The sequence below is a fragment of the Littorina saxatilis genome, linkage group LG17 (assembly GCF_037325665.1).
Source record: "Littorina saxatilis isolate snail1 linkage group LG17, US_GU_Lsax_2.0, whole genome shotgun sequence".
NCBI lineage: Eukaryota > Metazoa > Mollusca > Gastropoda > Littorinimorpha > Littorinidae > Littorina > Littorina saxatilis.
The window spans coordinates 29,823,041-29,848,570 of record NC_090261.1 but is presented as its reverse complement, the minus strand read 5'-3'; the positions used below and the strand labels follow the sequence as shown (position 1 = coordinate 29,848,570).

At 40.9% G+C, this 25,530-nt stretch overlaps 1 protein-coding gene across 1 annotated transcript; it reads right to left on the bottom strand.

Moving 5' to 3' along the window:
* Positions 1-780: 780 nt before the first annotated feature.
* LOC138952957 (F-box only protein 44-like) lies at positions 781-25,254 on the bottom strand. The gene is made up of 6 exons (XM_070324721.1): positions 25,050-25,254; positions 15,899-16,333; positions 10,634-10,744; positions 10,161-10,290; positions 8,922-9,057; positions 781-4,966 (listed from the first exon to the last, which is right to left on the bottom strand). The coding sequence occupies exons 2-6, from the start codon at positions 16,320-16,322 to the stop codon at positions 4,808-4,810; spliced, it is 960 nt and encodes a 319-aa protein (XP_070180822.1). The 5' UTR covers positions 16,323-16,333; positions 25,050-25,254; the 3' UTR covers positions 781-4,807.
* Positions 25,255-25,530: the final 276 nt, after the last annotated feature.

The window sequence follows — 25,530 nt, the reverse complement described above, 5'->3', positions numbered from 1 at the left end:
TGTGAATTAACAAAAATATAAAAGAAAGTACAGAAAGTAAGAAAACAATCTCAGATCTAGCCAGGCCCTTACATGGAATAATGAAATACCTATTGTAAGACCCCCCAATTTTGGACTTCCCATTGTTCAGGAGGTTCCTCTGTTCAGCATTTACAAGTGCGGACACTGTGTTTATGTGTGTTGTGTGGTGTGGTGTGTTTTTATGTGAGTGTGTGTGTGTGTGTGACTGTCTATGTGTGTGTGCGCGTGTGTGCGTGTGTTTAAATTTTTATTATGCTAGACAGGCCATAGCAATGCAGTTCACTTTCTGTGTATGGGTGTAGTATGCCGCACCAACAACACAACGTACCAAGAACAAGACCACCACCACCACCACAACAAGGCAGAAAGAGACAAACAAACAATCAATCAAAAGACACCATTGAAACAATTGTGTAATACATTGATGTACGTACCTGCTTGCTCTTGCTTATTATTCAGGACTTGATATTTGACTATTTAATCATACAAAATATAAATGTTGAAAACATCTGACAGAATCAACAAACACATTTTCATGCACATCTCCTTCGGCACATTTTTTGTTGACAGAATTGTTGTTGCCAGTGTTACTGTTTGCTTTCCTGCTTGTTGTCTTTGGGCTTGATTGTTGTTGTGTTGTGTGTGTTGTTTTTTATTTACACACACACACACACACACACACACACACACACACACACACACACACACACACACACACACACACACACACCCACACACACACTGCAAAAAGACAAAGCATGTTTTTGACGGTTGTTTATTTTATTTTATTTTTTACAAAAAAAAGCAGAACCGGATCAAAAAGAAACAAAACATTTTGTAAGAACAAATATTATTCCTCATCATTTTGGCAAAAATACTAATTTCAAACTCACATATTTTTTAACAGTCTGAATTTTTGCAGTACAGTCAACCCTGTCCTGGCTACACCTCTTGATAACAACCAACACCCCAAAGGATCCCCAACGAGGTTCTTTCCTACATAATTCACCTTTCCATATCAACCACCTGCATGTCTATAAGAACCACTTTTGGGTGGTCTCTTTATATGAGTGGTCATTACATACAGGTTTGACAGTATCTACAAACTTGCATACATCGTAACATGTCCAGCAGGCTTCTGCTCCAGACATTTGCGGATGCAATGTCAACAAAACTACCATGCTTAACAGATTTAGATATGACACTCACCGACTACATGAATACTAAAGCAACATTCTGTACATGGCACATACAGCAAGATGGATTTTATCATTCAAACCCGTGCTTGCAAATGAGCTTTACATGCCTGTACTATGAAATCAAGGGCCAAATGGGTCAAGAATGCACATCTGTATTGCAAAATCAAGGCCACAGTGTACTAAAGCTTCATTAAACAAAGCAGATCAGAAAAAAAAGAAATAAAAAGAAACACTTTTTGAAAAAATATAGCCTCAGAGACGGGTGCTCTCTTGTTTTCTTTGCAAGCAAAAGATATGGTTCACTAATGAAAGAAAGACCCACAAACCTTCGAAAAATAGGTCAAAGCAGTTGCTTTAAAACATGCAACACTTATCAGTCAAATCAATTCACATCATCAAAGGAAGAACATTCTTGTCTTCAAAATGCAAAAGTCAGCTATGCATGCCTTAATACAAGCCAATCACAATTACAAACAAGAAGGGCAAAGCCCATACGACTCACATGCTTGACCTTTACATGACCTTGACCTTCAGGGTCAAGGTTAAATAACTAAACCTAGCAATGACATCATACACTAAGAACTGCTTTACACATTTTTCCTACCAAAATACATGTGACCTTGACCCAAGGTCAAGGTCATCCAAGGTCATGCAACACAAAGCTGTTAATTCAAGACATAGGAAGTACAATGGTGCTTATTGGCTCTTTCTACCATGAGATATGGTCACTTTTAGTGTTTCACTACCTTATTTTGGTCACATTTCATAAGGGTCAAAGTGACCTTGACCTTGATCATATGTGACCAAATGTGTCTCATGATGAAAGCATAACATGTGCCCCACATAATTTTTAAGTTTGAAACAGTTATCTTCCATAGTTCAGGGTCAAGGTCACTTCAAAATATGTATACAATCCAACTTTGAAGAGCTCCTGTGACCTTGACCTTGAAGCAGGGTAAACCAAACTGGTATCAAAAGATGGGGCTTACTTTGCCCTATATATCATATATAGGTGAGGTATTCAATCTCAAAAACTTCAGAGAAAATGGGAAAAATGGGAAAAATAGCTGTTTTTTAGACAACATTTATGGCCCCTGCGACCTTGACCTTGAAGCAAGGTCAAGATGCTATGTATGTTTTTTGGGGCCTTGTCAACATACACCATCTTGCCAAATTTGGTACTGATAGACTGAATAGAGTCCAAGAAATATCCAACGTTAAAGTTTTCCGGCCGGACGGCCGGACGGACGGACGGACGGACGACTCGGGTGAGTACATAGACTCACTTTTGCTTCGCATGTGAGTCAAAAACAGCCTTTTATAATTATGTGACGGGGTGACGCAGTAGTCTCCCTTGCCACAGGCAGTTGCTCTGCATTGGGGGAGTCGTCTCCCTACCAAAGCGTGAGCTTTTTACAGTAGCTTAAGGTGTTTGGTACGTCGGTAGACACAGATGTGGAGTAGTTGTTTGTGATGGGTTTCTGGTGGCTGTTTTCACCTGGTATGCACTTGGGAACCTTTGCGTACCAATTGCAGTTTTGATAGGGCTAATAATCTAGCTCTAAAATGTCAATCCTGTTTGACTAACGGGCACTTGGTTACAACTTAATATTGCAATTCTGCAATACAAAAACAAGAAAATCATCATAGAAAACCAATCAGCCTTGAACAAAATAAAAATCAGGTCGAGTTTTGTTTAATTGTTATAGGTTTTGCTTGGATTCATCAGGTAATATGTTCGCACCTCAATATGAGCAGGTCGACTGTCCTAGTTATTGACCAGAACTATGCGAAATATCAAAATGCAGTTCCTGGTATGCACAAAACAATAGATGGTATTCGGAAATAACACTGTCAAGTTTTATTGGGTTGCGAAAGAGCTGCTCACCCTTAAAAATACTGGGGCAAACAAACCCACTCGATTTTGTAGGCCAATCACTAGCAAGTGGTGAATCTATAATGAGACATGCCACTTAAATTGCTAGTGATTGGCCTATAATGTCACGTGGGTTTGCATGCCTTAGTGTTTCCAAGCAAAGGCAACTCACGATCAATCTTCAACCATTACAACCTGACAGACTTAATTCCGGAATTGGTCTGTTACAGCATCACCAAAATGTATAACCAGACCTGGGAACCCCTGTTTTGCATTTGGAGTATTCTCAAACAAACTTGGTGTATTTTCAGGAAAATGAGCGTACTCCACACAGCATTTGAACATCCATGATTCAAACATGCTTCACATGCATCCGTCACATCGTTAATTAAGCTTACCAATACATTTAAAATAAATGCTTCTTTCAATGTTTACTGACAAAAACTAATCATGTCAAAATACATGGATCGGCTTCGGGATGCGCTTGTGAACAAAAGTAGTCTCGGACTTTTTCTTGTCGTATTTTTTCCCCACTGACCGTACTGATCGTATTCTAGACAATCATGCGTACAAAATACGGTGAAATCGTATGGGTTCCCAGGTCTGTATAACACTGCGGTGCTGCTTTGACATATAACGTGCGCCACACACAAGACAGAAGTCGCAGCACAGGCTTCGTGTCTCACCCAGTCACATTATTCTGACACCGGACCAACCAGTCCTAGTACTATCCCCATAATGACAGACGCCAGGCGGAGCAGCCACTAGATTCCCAATTTTAAAGTCTTAGGTATCACCCGGCCGGGGTTCGAACCCACGACCTCCCGCTCACGGGGCGGACGCCTTACCACTAGGCCAACCGTGCCGGTATGTGACATTTTGGGTATGACACAAAAATCAAACCATTAGGAATATAAAGAGGTAAAGAATTCTACATCAATGTTATGTATATCCATCACATGCAAAAGATCAACAACTTTTAAATAAATTAAGTTGACAAAAAATCACAAATAAAAATCATTCTGAACTTGCACACAAAAAATGACACAAAACAAAGAAGAAAGTAAAAAATCAACAATAGCACAACAATTATCTTGGAAAAAAGACCTCGATACTTGTTACAAAGTACATAGCTAAGTTACATAAAAATGAAACAAGGGACTGAAGGTGACAAGTACTATAGACCAAGATAACAATAAAAATTGACTCACCAGATACAAACACGAACAGTAATTCATTGTTTTCTGTTCGTGTTTGTATCTGGTGAGTAAATTTATATTATCATATTGTACGTAAAACTGGTCAAGCATGAGGTTTGGTCCACCATACGTTTCACAAATATTCAATGTAACCTCAACACAACCACATAAATGCACCAAAAGTTCTCTTTTGTTTGCAACCACTACAAACAGGAACAGGACAATTAAGAAGCCATTCCATTAGTAATTAAGTCACTCCTGCTGGTTTCCTCTTTACTTTTTGGACAAATAAAAAAGATATAGATGCCATGATAAAAGACATAACATTGCAATTTATCACAACAGGCGATCAACATGATCCCTGTAATTGAATCAGTGAACAGCTGCGCACATCACTTTACATTGCACTGATTCAGCCCAAGCTTTAAAACATTTGAGTGTTTGAATTTGCTACTTTGAGATATATATATGCAGTGCAAGAATACCCTCTGAGGACAAGTTTATATTTTCCGTCAATGTTTGTCCTCGTCTTTTTTGCTGAAAATGAACCGCAAGCACGGCAGCGTGAACTTCGATCCATAATTGCCAGCCCAGAACTGAGTGTCCACTCCTCCCATTTGAAACTTGATGCTTCGCACACCAGGTTTGTAGTCTGTGAAAGTATGCTCCACCTGCAATTAACAGCATTGCAATTAGAGAAATAATGATGTCACGATGATTGAGGAGATATAGAGACTACATACTACATTGCTTGCTGGACATGTGTCATATCAGATTTACACAAGTTGTTTTTACATGTAGTCAAGTTTTGACTAAATGTTTTAACATAGACAGGGAATCGAGATGAGGGTGGTGGTGTATGTGTGTCTGTGTAGAGCGATTCAAAGAAAACTACTGGACTGATCTTCATAAAATTTTTACATGAGAGTTCTTGAGAATGTTTTTCCCAGAACTGTTTTTTTCTAATTTTTTTTAATAAATGTCTTTGATGGCGTAATATCTGGCTTTTAGTGAAAGTTGAGGCGGCACAGTCACACCCTCATTTTTCTATCAAATTGACTGAAATTTTGGTCAAGCAATTTTCAATGAAGCCCAGACTATGGGATTACATTTCAGCTTGGAAGCTTAAAAAATATTTAATGAGTTTGGTAATTAAAAATCAGAAAATTCTAATTTAAAATTAAACTGTTAGTAATCCATCCAAAAATGATTCCATCTTATTCTTTATGATTTCCTGATTCCAAAAAACATATATATATGTATGTATGTTATGTTTGGATTAAAAACAAGCTCAAAAACTTAAAAAGAATAGAGAAAATTGCCCTTTCTTGTGAAGCGCTATGCCTACTGAGATATACTGGGTTGTCACTTTCTGCACTTTTTTTCGTGAACGTGTTTAGCGCTTTCTAGGCGTATGGCCGCAGGGGTGGAAAAAAATGGAGTCTGTTAATTTCATTCTGTGAGTTCCACAGATTGACTAAATGTAGTAATTTTGCTTCATGCAACTTGTTTAAATATTGAAATGCTTGCGCTCCCCCCCCCCTCCCCCCTCCCAGACATACCCACCCCACCCCACCTCCCCACCAAGCTAATATGCTGTTTCTATGTCAACAATCTATAACCTCACGTACATTCACATTTCCCGGTAAAACTACTCCTCAGTGTCAAAAGAGCAAATATATTTCCATCCCAATACTTCCAGGGATTTTCCAGCCCAATAACAATTAAAAACTATTAATCATGCTTACACAGAAACTGTTTCAGTGGACTATGGCACAAGTGTTTTAATTACTGCACAATGCACACACTTCCTTGTAAAGGTTTACAAAACAATTAAAACCAATTCCTATAGGTTTAATGGAAATAGAAGCTGTGACTTCCTGTTTATGTTCCTTCTTCTTCTTCTATGTTCGTGGGCTGAAGCTCCCACATACACTCGTGTTTTTGCACGAGTGGAATTTTACGTGTATGACCGTTTTTACCCCGCCATTTAGGCAGCCATACGCCGCTTTCGGAGGAAGCATGTTCGGTATTTTCGTGTTTCTATAATAACCCACCGCACTCTGACATGGATTACAGGATCTTTTCCGTGCGCACTTGGTCTTGTGCTTGCGTGTACACACGAAAGGGGATAAGTCACTAGCAGGTCTGCACATAAGTTGACCTGGGAGATCAGAAAAATCTCCACACTTAACCCACCAGGCGGCCGCGGCCGGGATTCGAACCCTTGACATTCCGATTAAGAGGCCGACGTCTTACCACCCCGCCACAGCGCCCGTCATTTATGGTCCAATTGTCTGTGTTACGCACAATGGAATCCCCCTTTTAAGACCTACAAAAATTGAGGAATACTCCGGTCTTAAAAAGAGAGGAGGTCTTAAAATGGAGGTAAATTAAGAGGGATTATCAACAGAAAATCTAAAAAAAGCATGGTCCTGAAAGGAGGAAGTAGTAGATCAGGGGTTCCCGTGTACTGTACAGTACAGCTAAAACTGTAATGCACACATATACAGTCCTCCTCTTGCCGCAGTGCAGAATTGCACTATAAAGTATGAAAATAAGTCCATAAATCATTACATAAATAAATATTTAAACTATTAAAAAAGATTTTTAAAATACACAGACATAGACACAGAAAACTTTATGCTCTCAAACGAGAAGTTCTGGCATGTAGTATATCACAACATTATAACAACATACAACATTACATGAGAAAAAATAAAACAATAAAACTCAGTACAAAAAAAAAGAAGCAAAGAAACAAACAAAGAAACAAAACAACCCAAAACAAATCGTCGCTGTAATTCACAAACCTTATATCTGAATTTTTGTAGGTTTTGGAACTAAAACAATAGTTAGCTCCTTTATTTGTTTGCCCATGTGATGTGAAAAGCTCGTACAGCAGTCCCTCTCATGAACGGACACCCTTGGGCCATAGCAAAACTGTCCGTACATTGCAGGTGTCCGGTCACGGGAGGGGTGACCACACCCCCCCCCCCCCTCCGCCATACATTCACACAGAGACACACAAACAACAGGATTGAATCTATGCTAATCACTTCTTGTGGCTACTAAACAATAACAATAAACTCCTAATACTTCTTTAAACGTTCTGTAAAAATGATTTGTATGAAAAGTGTTGAAAAGAAGAGATAAAATAAATCCTCAAGGCAGTGAACACACTCACCATGCACTGACATACGAAAGCAGCCACACAAACACAGCACAGAGGAGCGTGTGCAGATGCTTTGAAAGAATAAGCTTGAAAACCAGTTTGAAGAAATAGCAGCAGATAGAGCTGCATGTCATAGTCATGTAATTTATTTTCTTCTTGTCTGGCTTTATTGACTGCATGCCGATCATGTGGCATTGGCAGTGACTTTTCACTCTTCAGTCGGAAATACACAGTACATAACACAGCTCCCACTCTCCCTCACTAATGCCTACCCCAAGCCGTGACAACTGATGCTTGGAAATTGTGTGGAAGAGTACACCTCTCTATTTCTCTCCAATGCTCTTCCTGCTGACATGTAGTGACACCGGACACCCCACAGAGTTTAGCCAGCTACCCCTCCACCCCCCCTCCCTCTCTCTCACTCCCTCCAGCCATGTACTGTTTGGGGCTGTGGCCAGAGAGGCCAGCTGCACTGTTCACTCAGAGCAAAACCAGTTGACTGTGTCGTAACTTTTGACAAAGCAAGACAACTGAAGGGTTCACAGATTAGGCAACCGACTCACTGGTCAAGGCTGAGGGGAAACAAGAGTATCTTGTCAATGAAAGAGGTTACACACAGACACACGATGCTGAGAACTGTGGCCGTTTTTCACTCTCTTTCGCTCAGGACCTTCATCGACTGTACATGTGGTTTCTGTTGTTTACGTCCCAACAGACAAGAATAAAGAGCACAGTGCAGTTTCATGTTGGCATCTTCGCATGTACTCCACTCCTGACCAAAACTACCCCCCCCCCCCCCCCCCCTCTCTCTCCTGATGGATACACGTGCACTCAACTTATCAGTGACTGTCATCACGCCATTGCGGCTGTGATCTTTGTACCAAGAGCCGGACTGCTCTGTTATCGACTTTGTTGTGGTGAACATTTGACGATGGTCTGTCCGTACATTGGAGGTATGACCTGCTGTTGGGACCGAAAATGAGTGTCCGCGTCCACGTTTTGCAGGTGTCCGTTTAAGGGGGGGCAAATATAGAAGGAAAACACTCCGTGCCGAGCAAATGTGTCCGTACATGTCAGGTGTCCGCTCACGCCGGGGGCCGTACATTGCAGGGACTGCTGTATCTCAAACTGCTTTTAAATTGAGAAAAAGTTCTTGAGAAGAAAACTAATATCTTTATTTTTTTCAAGGGAGCGCCCAAAACACCCACTTAAAGCTGTGGTCTATTTATGACTATCCGGGGCTACGAGTTTGAAAAGATAAGGTGAAAATCATGTACAGAATTCTGTACAGCAAACGCTACCCGAAACCCCATCTATACGGCATGTATGACCTTGAGAGCTTCAGTCAACGCTTGAATTTTGCAGTGGTAAAATTTTGGTTAAACAGCCAAAAATAAGATACGAGGGTTTTGAACTACATCGACGAAATAGCAATAAAATATTTCAACAACCTTGTGCCAGATTCGTCGGTCAGGATGATCAGACATTATCATCTCCTTCTCAACAGCATCCACCGTGGTCTGATCCTTGTTCAGCAGCTTCACCACCAGCTGAAACTTGGCTCCGCAGTCCCAGCGTGCAGCACACCTTAAAATACAGATCATCATATGTTTCAGTATACAGTGGAATGACGAACACGAAACAAATACAGTGATTCTTTTTTCTTTCCGTTCTGTCGTCTGTCTTCTTCTTTTTTGTGTAATTCTTGTGCCTGATGAAGACCCCAGTGGTCGGAACGTCGCCTGTATTTGTTTTGTTTTCGTCATTCCAACGTGAGTACAGTGCTTTTTGTTTTTCGCTCTCACGTGCAGTGGCCATTGTTCTTAATTTTGCTTTTATTTTACAGTGACAAATGTACCTGCAACATGTCGGCCCTCTGACGAGAGGACACCACCCATGTAAAATCACCTTCTGTTGTCCATTTGCCTATTATCTTTTCCAAAATATACCTGCAATGCAGTTTCCCACGGTGCCGTTTCCTTGACCTCAATTAAAACTCACGTGACCTTAGACAAAACAGGTTATCTGCTATCACTCGGGGCAAGCGATCCGGCATTGCCGTAACAAATCGTAACCTCCGATGTGGATATTTTCAAAGAAAATTGGGTTATATTGAGCGGACATCGTAGTCAGTTATTTGCTGAGATCGTTGTTTTAACTGGTAGACCATGTATTTCCTGTTTGTATGAAAATACTGGGGTGCAACTCTTACACAACACTTGTTTGTTCGTTCATGGGCTGAAACTCCCACGGCTTTTACGTGTATGACCGTTTTTACCCCGCCATTTAGGCAGCCATACGCCGCTTTCGGAGGAAGCATACTGGGTATTTTCGTGTTTCTATAACCCACCGAACTCTGACATGGATTACAGGATCTTTTTCGTGCGCACTTGGTCTTGTGCTTGCGTGTACACACGGGGGTGTTCGGACACCGAGGAGAGTCTGCACACAAAGTTGACTCTGAGAAATAAACCTCTCGCCGAACGTGGGGACAAACTCACGCTGACAGCGGCCAACTGGATACAAATCCAGCGCGCTACCGACTGAGCTACATCCCCGCCCTACACAACACTTGTAAATCCTGATAAGTTATTTCCAGAAAACGTCTATTTCAACAGTGGTCTGATCTGTTCTGATTATTATATTTTCAGAGTCAACCAAATAAAAGGTAACCCTACACACTGACTCACCAAGCAGAGGCATAGATAGGAGGCCTGACGTTATCCAAAACCTCTGTTGAACATCCTTCTTCCAGCAGGTGAACTTGCTGAGTGATTGTTGTGAACTGGTACGATGTCACCCAGTTCTGGACTGGCTTACCTATGAGATTCCAGATTAAAATGTTTATGTGAAATTGAATTAAACACGCAAACTTATGCATGCACGCATACACATAGCACGCATACACATAGCAGGCATACACATAGCACGCATACACATAGCACGCATACACATAGCATGCACACACACACACACACACTCACACACTTAAAAGTTGAAACCAAAAGAACTGTTTTGACATTAAACCACAATCGAATCAGGATAAATATAACTGCCACAAGACAACTTTGACTGCCAGGTTTAATGTCATCACCTGTTACAATATGTATGTTTCACTTTGGCATGCATTTTATTACTGCACAGTTTTACAATAAATCATCACCTTGTATTTCTTCAGGCGGAACGAAATCTGCAATAGGATCAGCACCAGCTGGTGATGTCTCAACGCTTGCACTCAGGTAGTTTCCAGGTTTATACCAGTACTCCATGCTCTCTGTCAACACAACCAAAGCAGCATACAGTGTATAATAATTACACATGTATCATATGACTTAAAGTAGGTATGTAAGAGTGAGAGAAAAAAAAGTAATATTCTATTAGTATAGATATTAAACTACTCACTTATCGCCCCCCCCCCCCCCCCCCCCCCCCCCCCCCCCCCCGCCCCCGGCGCAAATCAAGAGCACACGATAATCCCAAAGAAATGACACTCCTCTTTCTCTCCCTCTTATTACTTACAGTTATACTCACACACCTGCGTGCGCACACACTCACATACACCTGACACACACGCAATCACTCTCGTGCGCACATACATCACACATAGCCAAGTCATGTATTGATTTGGGCAAATAACGAGGGCAGTTTATTCAAGAGAATACCATCTGACAATGAGAGATATCATTGTGCAGTGATAAGTCCCATAAGTCCACAACAAAAAACAACAAACATTTGGTTACACTAACAACAAACACAAGGAGCCCTCACTCAAAGATTTAACACCGTGAATAATGATTACATAACAAGGTTCGAGTCGCTTCATGCACAACCTCACTTCAAGTGAAGGAGCGCACAAACAGGCATGCATTTGCCTCCAAATTAAAAACATCATGCAACGGATTGCTAACAAAATACAACGGTGGATGCCGGGGGTGGATGGGGGGTAAGAAATAGTTGGCATATGCCCGCTGCGCCGCGCTGGTAAGGACTGACCACAATGTGTTGCTCTCCCGTTCTTATAGACCCCCGCTGATGCATCACACGTGCAAGCCCCCCGGCAACATGGACATTGCGGCTGGGCTATTCTCCTTGACTTTCACAAGTCCTCTCTCCCCTCTCTTTCTAATTACAGGCCTAAGTGTTGATATCCTGCTTTACTACCCTCTCTTCCCTACCTGCCAACACTGATCCCTTTAGGCCTACCTCAAGTATCTAACATCCTCCTCCTCCACCCGCGGCTAATCTGTCTCGTTTAAATAGAGTTTATCTGACGCTGTCCGCTCTATCTAAACTCACACTTAAACTACTCACTTATCGCCCCCCCCCCCCCCCCCCCCCCCCCCCCCCCCCCCCCCGGCGCAAATCAAGAGCACACGATAATCCCAAAGAAATGACACTCCTCTTTCTCTCCCTCTTATTACTTACAGTTATACTCACACACCTGCGTGCGCACACACTCACATACACCTGACACACACGCAATCACTCTCGTGCGCACATACATCACACATAGCCAAGTCATGTATTGATTTGGGCAAATAACGAGGGCAGTTTATTCAAGAGAATACCATCTGACAATGAGAGATATCATTGTGCAGTGATAAGTCCCAAATTAGAGGTACTACTCGTTATTCAGCCCAACTAAAGACAGTATACTAGGTTAGAGGTGGGAGGTTTAGGATTGTTGTGATGTTATACATGAAGGAGTTGCCTGGGCTACATGTGATCTGTAAGATGATCTTTTGTGGCAGCTGGTCTAAGTAGCCTAAGTACGCGTTGCTTTTCCAATCCCCCATCACCTTGACAATTTCCCCCGGCACACCACAACTCAACGCCCACGCGGCACCACCCCGCCGAAAGCTGTGGCTGGAGAAGTTTCCCCCAGCAACAGCGGTAGTCAAGCGCAGTTTCTTATTAAAGTCTGATCCTTTCATCGGGAAGACCTGCGCCTTGGGGTCCATCGGCCCCAACAAAGGTAACACAGCGGTCACGGCAGACACTGGACACAAGGGATGGAGTGACATTGCCGGGAGCTTAATTTCAACAGAGCGCTCTTTACGCTGAATCGTTTTGCTCCATTGGAGCGTTATTGACATGCCCGTACCCAGAATAACCACCTGGTCTCTTGTGAGCTGCTTACAAGGATCGAAGTTCCCGTTGTCCTGAAACAAGTTCGATCTCCGGAGAACTCCGAAAAAAGCACCAAACACGCAGAAATAGTTGGCATATGCCCGCTGCGCCGCGCTGGTAAGGACTGACCACAATGTGTTGCTCTCCCGTTCTTATAGACCCCCGCTGATGCATCACACGTGCAAGCCCCCCGGCAACATGGACATTGCGGCTGGGCTATTCTCCTTGACTTTCACAAGTCCTCTCTCCCCTCTCTTTCTAATTACGGGCCTAAGTGTTGATATCCTGCTTTACTACCCTCTCTTCCCTACCTGCCAACACTGATCCCTTTAGGCCTACCTCAAGTATCTAACATCCTCCTCCTCCACCCGCGGCTAATCTGTCTCGTTTAAATAGAGTTTATCTGACGCTGTCCGCTCTATCTAAACTCACACCTATACTATATTAGTACATGTTCTTTGTGAACCGTTATTGACATTATGTAATCACATCAACAGGGTTCAGTTTACTTAAGTGCACCTTGCAGCTTGCACCATTAGCGCGTAAAATCTAAAAATGTCCCATTCAGGAATTCCCTTCAGCGTGGCAAAGTACGCACTAAGATTACGTACCACCGTGCCACCCTATGCACACTCAGGGTTTCATCTACAGTCGAACTCGCTTAAGACGAATCACTGGGGATCGGAAAAAAAGTTCGTCTTAACCAAAATTCGTATTAAGAAAATTGATTGATTTTTTTTTTATTTTTTTTTATTTTTTTTTTAAAGTCTTGTACATTTATGGTGTTTCAATTTGTTTCTTTCGCAACTTTCATGCTGCTTCACGTTTAGACAATAAAGTGACATATTCAGTTACATGTTCATGTGTGTCTCATGTTGAGTGATGATTGTTGAGTTTGAGTGAGAGTGAGCACACAGATGTTTCATCCAGTTGTTACGTTTTTGGTCACACACACGCACACACTGACACTGTCCACATTCGCGGTGTTCCTATCATTTGTCCGGAATCACTTACCTTGGCGACGGGTAGCAAACCATGGCCAATTTAGTTTTTGTTTTTTTTTGCAACATGATGTTCAAATCCAAATCGAAAGCACTGACTGACTGATAACTATCGCGAACCGGCGAACGCAAACGTTGAGAGTGTGGTTTCCCTTGTCCAAGGGAAACCACTCTGGCATCTATATTTTTTGGCAATGGCTTCCGTTCTAAACATTGATGTTTCGTTTTTGGTATTCGCGAAGGAAATAAACGTCAGTCAGTCATTCATGTTCAGTGTCTGAGCTATCAATCACTTTGATTCTAAATTTGAAATTGTTTTGTGAGTACAGTGTAATCAGTTTAACTTTATTCAGTGATCGGTTGAGCAATGGTTCAAGCAGTCGACGCAAGGGAAGATTTTGACACATGTATTCAAACTTCTCAAATTCCCATGATATGTCGATCTCGGGACGAGTTTAAAGATTTCGTCATAAGCGTGAGTAAATTACAGACATTATGCATGCTTGGGAATCCAAAAAGTGCTCGTTATAAGCATAAATTCGTTATAAAGAATTTGTTTTAAGCATTTTTTTTAAGCATGAAGAAAGAGGTATTCAGTTGGGAACTTAAAACTAATACGTTATAAGTCAAAATTCGTAACTAGCGTGTTCGTTTTAAGTGGGTTCGACTGTACTAGTGCGCCCTGCGCCATTGGCGCATTAAATCTGAAAATGTCTCATCACAATTCCCTTCAGTACGTCAAAGGGCGCATTGAGATTACCTACCACTGCGCCACCAAATGTACACTTTACATCGGAATACACACACACTCAAACAAACACACACACACACACACACATACAACACGATATAGCGGCTAATTCTCAGATGGCACCATATTGCACCATTTTGCATCTTTGTTCAAAAACGTGTACATGCAGCTAAACCTATGCACACTTTACCTTGCAGTATAGTATTTGGAAGCCGACTTTGTGTATCGTGTTGTGACTGACTGTTATATATAACCGTAAAATCCCTAGGAAACGCCCAGTATCGCCTAATGGTTCGCCTTATTTTAATTTTTTTTAATTTTTTTTGGGGGGGGGGGGGGGGGGGGGGGGGGGGAGGAGGGGATAAAATTACGTCATGTCTTTCAGTGACGTCGTTCAGTGACGTCTTTTATTGAGTGTTTAACACTTCTCTCGTTGACAAGCACTTCCTTTCTAAGCTTATGTTCAGCCATGCCGAAGCACAAATCATATACAGTGACATACAAACTGAAAGCCCTGAGATATCTTGACAACGAAGCTGCAGGCAATGTTTCGTTATGTGCCTGCGAGTTTTCTTTTGACAGAAATAAGAATGAGTGAGTGGAGGGAACACAGAAACATATTAGAACAGCAATACGGGAAAGAAAAGGAAAAAGGAAAGTTGTCTGAAAGACCGCCAGTTAGATCTGAAGAAGTTGAACAAGTTGTGATGGAACACTTGGAAGAGGGTCTCCAAACAAGAGAAGAAACTGTGTTTGTGCTGACGTTATTCTGAGAATGAGAAAAATCAAGGTCACTTGTGTTCTTTTTTTTTTCTATCACAGAACCTTGATCTTTATTTGCGTAAACAAACGGTGTGTTTATTTTTTATTAAAATTGCATAAATCACATGGTTGTATCACTTTTTTTCCTCGTGAAAATGTGATGACACTTTATCTTGCAAAGGGGTGTATACCTAGCAAACGCCCACCCCCTACTTTTACCCGAAATATGTGCGGAGGGGGGGTGGGCGTATGCTAGGGATTTTACGGTATATATATCTAGTGCATTATGTATTCAGCCAATCTAGCGAACTGTCTTTTCTCACTTACATGTCTTTGTGAAATCAACAGCCTAGCATTGATCGTTTCCAGGAAAAACAAGCCCACACCAGAAATAATTCCGCCTCAGAAAAAAGTACGATTATTGTCCAGACAAGAAAGGATTTTATTCCAACTGCCTCACAAAGTCAACTTCAGCTGACATTGAAACAACTAAAGCGGATGGAAGCAAAAGCAACACGCTGATTTGGAACAAAATTTAACAAAAGGAACATTCCCAAACTTCGACTGAAAGGTTACCCTTAGCTTCAGTACGATAAGGGATATTTTGTGAGTTATGCTAAAAACCTCGAAAGGCCAACGCACTTGCTATAGGTCTGAGAGAAAAAAAACTGCTTCAATATATACATGCTCAGATTTTTTGTTAAATTGGTGACATGCAAGAAAAATCACAATGCATTCAAATGGATTCTAAGATTACAATCATATCTATTTGAGCTTTACATACGTGCATGAGTGTTGCGAAGCAAGTTCCGGCCGTACGGATTCTTGAAGTAGATGCGCATAAAATCTTTCGTGGTAAGCTGAAGTCCTTTGACACTAGGCACATATTTCCCTTCTTGTTCACATTTTCTCCTCCACATTGACTGGTCTCTGGACACCGCTAACCAATGTTTGCACACCAGGGAACACCGCTTCACAACATCTGCAGGAGGCACGAACATCAGCACATGCATGAAGAGTTCATCTGGCAAAGCGCGTATGTCGAAGCCACAGTATTGGACTTCTTTTCCATTTTCAGTGGATGCTTCTGAGCCCATAATCAGAGCCGTTTCTTGTTCAGCACTTGATGCAGCTCCTCCCTCACTAGGTTTCATTCCAACAGCTTTTGCATTTGAATTCTCCTCTTTTCTAAAGCACCCTGAATTCATGATTCTGTCATCTGTGGACACAGGTTTATTGGATATGTTAGTGAACATTAATCAGTGACAAGATCTGCAAGGAAACAAATCTGCATTATTTTCCTTGTACAGTTTAGTGACTAACAGGCAATACCACAAAACTTGTGAGAAAAAGGGAAACAGCGTAGAGACAGCGCACGCAGTATCACACATCAAAGAATGAAATTGTGATAATCATAGAGATTCGTTTTCATCGAAAAGGAGACGTCCTCACAGGGAATTTCCTATTAGGGACATGTATATATATATAGAGGTTACAACACGAGTGGTTTTTATTTGGCTTGTATTTCAGTCAAGACCCAGCGGATGAATATCAAGGGACGAACGAGCCTCTGGCGAGCGAGTCCCTTTGATATTCCTGCTGGGTCTTGACTGAAATACATTAAGCCATATAAAAAATCACGAGTGTTGTACTCTGCACATACCTTATTCTAAAGGCATGCCTGTTGATCTATGTCAAGTCGGTGCATAAGGCCTAAAAAAAAAATAGGTGTGGCTACGGTAACCCGACCTACCCTATTTTTAGGGGCCGACCCTATAACTTTTTATTACATTCCCCCCCCCCCCCCCCCCCCAAAAACCCCCACAAGAAAACGAGTGCAGAAAACGCAATGAAAGCGAAAGCGCTCGAGTCGCACACTTATTTCCCTGTCAAGTAGGTTTAATTTGTACACATTAGAAAAAAAAAGTTTAAAAAAAAAAAGTGATTGCCTACCTTCCTACCCTATTTTTTGGCTATGTTACCTTAACCACACCTATTTTTTGGGGGGGCCTAATGGTGGCTAATGGCTGTCCCCGTCAGTTGAAAGCCTCTTACACGGATTTGACTGAATACCTAGTGGTTACACACGCATCTCCTGAGATCTTGGACACCTTCATCCTCTATAGGGCCTATTGCGCGGCATAAGAGCTAGAAATACTCGCAAAATGCATTAAACAGCTTGTCCAGAGAACAATCGTCGTCGATGATGTACCGATAAAGGCGTGTGTACCGAAAAAAGCACGCCTGTAACTTCACATGAGCATAGCCTGAACATATTAGCAGTGCTGGTCGGACGGACTGGGTTTTTAACGATTCGCGGCTAGTTTGACTTCTGTTTTAGTTGAGAGAGCCGGCACCAACGAGCGCACACACTCACACACATACGGCTTGTCATGTTGATCACAAGAGAGAAATAGAACAGCGAATAGAAGGAAATAGATAACAGATTGCGTCCCCAGAATATGACGCGATGGACGACAGACGTCATGAAATCTATGACGCTGTGATGTCGAGACTAAAACTCAGCTATAGCACTTAACGACTCTCCGCAAGTTCTCAAAAGCGTGGTAACCCCTTGCACATCCGGTCGACAGGTACATGTGCATTTTGGAATGTCAAAGACGACAGAAAATAGAGCCAGCTATGATGTATTTGTTGCACCCTTATTTAGCCACTAGTTTATGTGTTATAAGAGTGCAATTGTTACATCATAGATGTAACAAGAGAACAATTGAAATACAAGAAATATACCTAGAGTACATTTACAGAGACAAAGAAGGGAGGTCATGGGATATGTGGTGATATATATGCTAAAAACGTTTTCATCATATCATATCATTTACGGCCTGTATACGAGTCATTCTCCAAAGCTGATGACTTCTTAGGTCGGTCACTTAAAACCAAATTTGCACAGAAACAAATGCTCGATCTTTCCCCCTGTTTATTTGGACAAAGATATGTTTGAAAAAGCACCCACAGCAAAATGAATGAACATATTTGTATTTTGGTATCTAAAATAGTGTAAAAATTTCAGTAAATCAACAAAAATGGCGTTAAAGAAAAGGGAACAGGCTGGGTACATATATTGGAAGCCAGTCCATTTACACGATAAGTTGATTTTGGATGATTTGTTGAAAAGTTACTTTGTGGAACGATAAAGGTTAATTCCTGTGCAAATGCTGTCATTATCTTTGTGCATGATACTAACAAAAATGAAGTTAAAAACAGCGTTATGTACGCATCGAATGTTGTCACGCTCATTTAGATTTTTCCAACCTCCATAACCAAATGATTTTTTTTACATTCACTCATTCTTTTGCGATTATGCCAACAAGTGCAGCTTGAAGATGCAGAAAATGGATTCATCCAACCGAGGAAACACTTTGGAAGAATTTGATGTCTCAGAGAGTGTTTTGTGTCACACATGATGCGTACGTAACGGCCCGTTTTCATTATAAGCTAGCATCAATTCCACCGAATAAAAGCATACATTTCCACGTTTGCTGCTTTGTAAATCACCCATCCGAACAGATGCGTGACGGTTTTTTTCACAATTTGTCGTGACTAATGACATGTCACAAAAAAAGAAGGTGTAGTTGACATTTTGGAAGTGTACGAACGTACTGTAACACCCTTTGATACCGGCGAAAATGCAGACCCCAATTGCTTGGACATAGCCAATTTCTTCCCATTATGATTATTACGTGCCAATGTATATTTCTAAACATGTAAAACAAACAAAAATTTAAATGTATGAGAAAAAAATATTGGAAACAAATCAAATGAAAATTTAAAAAAAAAAATCCTTAAATAATATGCTTATCAAGCTATAATTAGCACAACATTTAATTACTTAATATGACTGCATAATGAACAAAACTGTGTCACAATGATGCGCATGATGGTAATGACAAGATCCCATAATAAATTAGATCCCTGTAATTTTTAAGGAAACGTATTTCTTGCTTTTTCTTTTCTTGCAAACTGTCATTCTTATAACAAAGAACCTTTTTATCATCAATTCAACTCAAATTAATCAAGTTTTATTTTCGGGCCATATTCGCGCTTTTGTTAACTAAACTTGGCCAAAAAATTATTGCAACAAATTTCACACCCAAATTAAAGCATTAATTCCCGTGTAATTTCATTAAAACTTGATATATGCCAGTTAAGGTCGTTCACTTGACTATCAGGATCACTTTTTGGATTAAAGATATATATATTTTACAGGGATTATGTGATCGCTGCTCAAATAGGGGTATCCTCAAAATCAACCTGACAAAAACGGAAGGGCCCATTAAAAAATCGACAAACAATCACAATAGGCAAAACGTTGCAACTTTTACATACGAGAAGAAAACCAAATCAATTATCTATCCTGAACAGGTTGATTTGTTTAGCTAGCTGGCGTATTTCGTGTGCTACGCTATTCCTACTGATGCAGGTGTCGATCGCAAGAGCGGTCTAAAACGGGACTTTTTGCGTCATTTTTTAGGAGTATCATGACAAAAAGCGCTGCACTTTAGCAATGACCAGGTGGATTGCTTTGAAACTTTCAGAATAATTCCATTAACATACTGAAGATACTTCGAGGGAAGTTTTGGATCATAACAGTAATGTGTTTAGATGTTATGCAATGTTTCGGAAAAAGTTGTTAAACTCGTCATTATGATTGTTCACTAGTGTCCAAAAAATTCATGACTTCGCATGTCTTTAGACAAATGATTGATACAGACACTGCGAAAGTTATATGTGCGTATCTATGCACTGACGCAAATTTGCTAGGCTTATAAACACGCTTGATATTTAAGTGATGATTCTGGTGCCACAGCGATGGCCAGCCAAGCGTAACCGCAACATGTTTTGAGAGGCACTCAGCGATAACAGCAGTCAGAGCTAAACAGCGTGAACTGAAAGTTTCAAAGCAATCCTCTAAGTCATTGCTAAAGTACAGCACTTTTTCAATTTTGTTATGACACCCCTAAAAAATGACGCAAAAAGTCCCGTTTTTGATCGACACCTGCATCAGTAGGAATAGCATAGCACACGAAATACGCCAGCTACCTAACAAATCAACCTGTTCAGGGTAGATAATTGATTTGACTGCCTTCTCGTATAAAATCATTTTTTGGCCAAGTTTACTTTTGGAGAATGACTCATGACACATGCCCAAAACACAGCAGGTGTTGTAGCAAGACAAGAGCTGCTGTCGAATGATTTCAATACATCACACGTCGCTATGAGTAGAACTGACGCAGTGAAACTGATCACTCAGAGAAACTTGATACCAAGGGAACATAACAATGTTTTCCGATCCGTTCTAAAAACAGAGTGGCTGTGTAGTGTGTATGCCGTATAATAGAGACACTGCATGGGTAGGCCTTATGTCCTTGTTACGTCCCTTCATCACCTTTCGTTATTACTGGGTCTGTTTATATGCACGCGTAGTTTTGAGCTTGTGTGACAACTGTCACCCATGATCATCATATCCACAGACCGTCTATAATACTCCGTCACGGCGGAGGGCTGACCGTGCACCCAAAAGCGGACTCAACCAAATGGGTATTTTTTGAAAGCTTGGGGCCTGCCGAACATAAAAATCGATGTTAACAAGAAATATTCAAGGGCGCACTTTCTCTTTTCAGTCAAAATTCAACTATACCCTGAAGAGTGATGCACGAGCATTTCAGACGCTTGCCTCTGAAAAAAGAAGTTCTCAGCCAAATTACGAACTCAAACTGGTACGTTTTACATATAAATGTGTTAGTTGGTATCTTTTGATTATCACAAAACAATTTGCGACTGCTTTGGCCGAGGATGCTGGTGACAGTATCATTATTATAAACCCTACCCTAAATCCAGGAAAGACGTCGTCCAAAATGTAGGTAAGTTTTGATTAAAAATAAATTCACACAAGACTAGTATTGTTGTTTGGCTTCAATGGATATATTTTCGTCAAGTATGATGTCTTTACATAATATCTGTAAAATATGAATGGATTTGAACCATATACTATGTCACTATGACCTTCCAATCTTCCTAACCCCCAGCCCAGTAAAGCGTGCGAGACGTTTCCTGAACAAATGTCGCTTTGTGATGCGAGTTCAGTGTGACATGATTAGTTTCCAGAACCCCATTTCTGACTTTCGAAGTTTATCTACATACATTTAGCAATGCACGAGCAAAATATGACAACTTAATGGTGCCTTTTGGTTTAATGCTATGGTAAAAAATCCTAGTGATAGTGTTTACAGCTTGAAACAAAACATAACAGAGGGGAGTAGTCTTCCTCAATCTGGTTCAGAGCATAATGTATTTCTATTTTCAGAGGTAGCATTATTTCTGATAAGAGCTAGAGCCAATATAATGATGCTGAATATTTGAAAAAATGAACTTTGTGACTCATCTGAGTAGCAGAAGAGCCTTCGTGATCGTCAGCGTAAGGCTGGCTGTCTTCAAGGCAATTTCTAGATAAACAACTTAACACTGCGTTCGATTATTCGCCCGTTTCTTAAGCTAGAGCTTTGAAACTTTTCACGCGTCTAGGGCTACATGAACGCTTTACAATACATACAATATAGTTGACTCTCGCGTTATTTAAAGGTCACAACAAGGTCATTACCAGGCAAAAACGAGGGAAAACCGACGGAAAGTACCATTTTCTGCAACTGTTTGTTAGAAAAAGCTTTCAAATTCAAATATTTTTGGGGGATTAACGCATCTCTAGACATGACAATCATCCGATTATCAGACATCAATTGTGGAGGTCACGACAAGGTCATTACCAGGCAAAAACGAGGGAAAACCGAGGGAAAATACCATTTTCTGCAACTTGTGTGAAAGTAAAAGCTTTCAAACTCCATCTTCTTCTGGTATTGGCGCATCTCTAGGCATGACAATCATCTGATTAACAGTCCTCAATTTTCAAGGTCACAACCAGGTCATTACCAGATAGAACCGAGAGAAAACCGAGGGAAAATACCATTTTCTATAACTTTTTTGTAAGTAAGAGCTTATAAACTCCATCTTCTTCTGGGATTAGCGCTGATTTCTATGACCCTGAAGTCCGAGGAAAGGTTTCTTGGCCCATGCCTAGTTTGAAGGTCATGACAAGGTCAAGTTTACACGTTTTCTATTTGTGTTCGGCTATTTTCTAAGCTAAAGCTGTTGAGGCAGATTCATGACATCTTCCTTCGCCCACAGGGGCTCTAGGGGGGTGGGCGGGGCTGGATGTAATAGGGGTAGAAGAGAAGGGGAGAGAGAAGAAAAAGTCAATGTTAAGGTGTTCATCTACCGATAGCCTTGCGGTCTGCAAGCCTGACTCTGAGGATCGCACCGGCTGTCCTGGCACTCAGACGAGTCATAAAGTTGATATATTTTCCGTCGTTTTACCCAGTAATGACATTGTTGTGTGACCTTTAAATATTACGAGAGTCAACAATATTTGTTTCATGTCTTATAATGCCCTAGACGTGTGTAAAATCCCATCCTTGTCATGACCTTCAAACATTGCATGGGTCAAGAAAACTTTCCAAAGACTTCAGGGTCATTGAAATCAGCGCTAATCCTAGAAGAAGATGGAGTTTATAAGCTCTTACTTACAAAAAAGTTGCAGAAAATGGTATTTTCCCTCGGTTTTCCATCGGTTTTATCTGGTAATGACCTTGTTGTGACCTTGAAAATTAAGGACAGTTAATCAGATGATTGTCATGTCTAGAGATGCGCCAATACCAGAAGAAGATGGAGTTTGAAAGCATTTACTTACACACAAGTTGCAGAAAATGGTATTTTCCCTCGGTTTTCCCCGGTAATGACCTTGTCGTGACCTCCACAATTCATGACTGTTAATCAGATGATTGTCATGTCTAGAGATGCGCTAATCCCAGGAAACAATTGAATTTGAAAGTTCATTCTTACAAACAGTTGCAGAAAATGGTACTTTCCCTCGGTTTTTCTTCGGTTTTACCTGGTGATGACCTTGTTGTGTGACCTTTAAATATTACGAGAGTCAACAATATTTGCGTTATGTCTCATAAATCCCAAGACGTGTGTAAAGTTGTAATTAAGCTTTAGCTTCGAAAATAGCTGACGTCCAGAAAGTATTTTATTTGACCGTAAAAGATATTCCCAAATAGAAAACGTGTAAATTTGACCTTGTCATGACCTTCAAAGTAGGCATGGGTCAAGAAAACTTTCCTCGGACTTCAGGGTCATTGAAATCAGCGCTAATCCCAGAAGAAGATGGAGTTTATAAGCTCTTACTTACAAAAAAGTTATAGAAAATGGTATTTTCCCTCGGTTTTCTCTCGGTTCTATCTGGTAATGACCTTGTTGTGACCTTGAAAATTGAGGACTGTTAATTAGATGATTGTCATGCCTTGAGATGCGCCAATACCAGAAGAAGATGGAGTTTGAAAGCTTTTACTTACACACAAGTTGCAGAAAATGGTATTTTCCCTCGGTTTTCCCTCGTTTTTACCCGGTAATGACCTTGTCGTGACCTCCACAATTGATGTCTGATAATCGGATGATTGTCATGTCTAGAGATGCGTTAATCCCAGGAAACAATTGAATTTGAAATCTTTTTCTTGCAAACAGTTGCAGAAAATGGTACTTTCCGTCGGTTTCCCCTCGTTTTTGCCTCGTAATGACCTTGTTGTGACCTTTAAATAACGCGAGAGTCAACTATATTTTACGTATTGTAAAGCGTACATGTAGCCCTAGACGCGTGTAAAGTCTCAAAGCTCTAGCTTAAGAAACGGGCGAATAATCGAACGCAGTGTTAAGTTGTTCATCTAAAAATTGCCTTGAAGACAGCCAGCCTTACGCTGACGATCACGAAGGCTCTCTTGCTAATCAGATGAGTCACAAAGTTCATTTTTCAAATATTCAGCATCATTATATTGGTTCTAGCTCTTATCAGAAATAATGCTACCTCTGAAAATAGAAATACATTATGCTCTGAACCAGATTGAGGAAGACTATTCCCATCTGTTATGATTTGTTTCAAGCTGTAAACACTATCACTAGCAATTTTACCATAGCATTAAACCAAAAGGCACCATTAAGTTGTCATATTTTGCTCGTGCATTGCTAAATGTATGTAGATAAACTTCGAAAGTCAGAAATGGGGTTCTGGAAACTAATTATGTCACACTGAACTCGCACCACAAAGCGACATTTTTTTCAGGAAACGTCTCGCACGCTTTACTGGGCTGGGGGTTAGGAAGATTGGAAGGTCATAGTGACATAGTATATGGTTCAAATCCATTCATATTATACAGATATTATGTAAAGACATCATACTTGACGAAAATATATCCATTGAAGCCAAACAACAATACTAGTCTTGTGTGAATTTATTTTTAATCAAAGCTTACCTACATTTTGGACGACGTCTTTCCTGGATTTAGGGTAGGGTTCATAATAATGATACTGTCACCAGCATCCTCGGCCAAAGCAGTCGCAAATTGTTTTGTGATAATCAAAAGATACCAACTAACACATTTATATGTAAAACGTACCAGTTTGAGTTCGTAATTTGGCTGAGAACTTCTTTTTTCAGAGGCAAGCGTCTGAAATGCTCGTGCATCACTCTTCAGGGTATAGTTGAATTTTGACTGAGAAGAGAAAGTGCGCCCTTGAATATTTCTTGTTAACATCGATTTTTATGTTTGGCAGGTCCCAAGCTTTCAAAAAATACCCATTTGGTAGAGTCCGCTTTTGGGTGCACGGTCAGCCCTCCGCCGTGACGGAGTATAACTTTATAAGACGTAGTTTCATCAATGTTCCTCTGAGTCTCGTTGTTTCTTGACTGAACTGAATGCTCTTTCCTTTCAAAAGCATTTAACCTGCATAAGCTCGTCGTTGAAGTATTAATGAAATGGCCTGACCTGTTCTGCCTGAATCGTTTCATTTAAGCAGACAAAACTCACCTTCAACTGCTGTAAGAATGCCGCCCAGGACACTTTCAACTTGTTTTCGGCGATCTAGAATTAGAGTGACGTCCCATGAGGAAGCACTTAAGAGTTGCGTTTCTTGGAAGATTTTACTTTTACTTTCGAACTGCACTCTCCGGCCTCTTCGTTTTCTCCATCGATCATAAGAAGATTACAGCGACCGCCTCCACCATCGTGCAGTATCTAGTGCTCATACTGCTGAAGCATACCTTCCTTCCTGTGTAAACGATATAATATTCAACCACATATTGAACTGGCTCGGCTGTCAGCCGCCTGGCTTACTGGTCACTGACACTGTCAGTCAGTCAAGGTTCATTAATAAGTCTGAGTCTCGATCGGACATGCGGCTCGCGCATGCGATCCATGCTAAACGGTATCACATTCAAACAAGCAAATAGGTTGACAAACAAAAAACAAAAATTACACTGTGTTGATCCTAATTGGCACCTTCAAGTCA

What these genes read in the sequence shown, in the direction of transcription:
- LOC138952957 (XM_070324721.1), bottom strand. Translation starts at nt 16,322, where the DNA reads ATGAATTCAGGGTGCTTTAGAAAAGAGGAGAATTCAAATGCAAAAGCT. An exon ending in CCTATCTATGCCTCTGCTTG is followed by an intron (nt 9,058 to 10,160) that starts GTGAGTCAGTGT and finishes CTGTATTTTAAG; the next exon opens with GTGTGCTGCACGCTGGGACT. An exon ending in ACCGACGAATCTGGCACAAG is followed by an intron (nt 4,967 to 8,921) that starts GTTGTTGAAATA and finishes TGTTAATTGCAG; the next exon opens with GTGGAGCATACTTTCACAGA.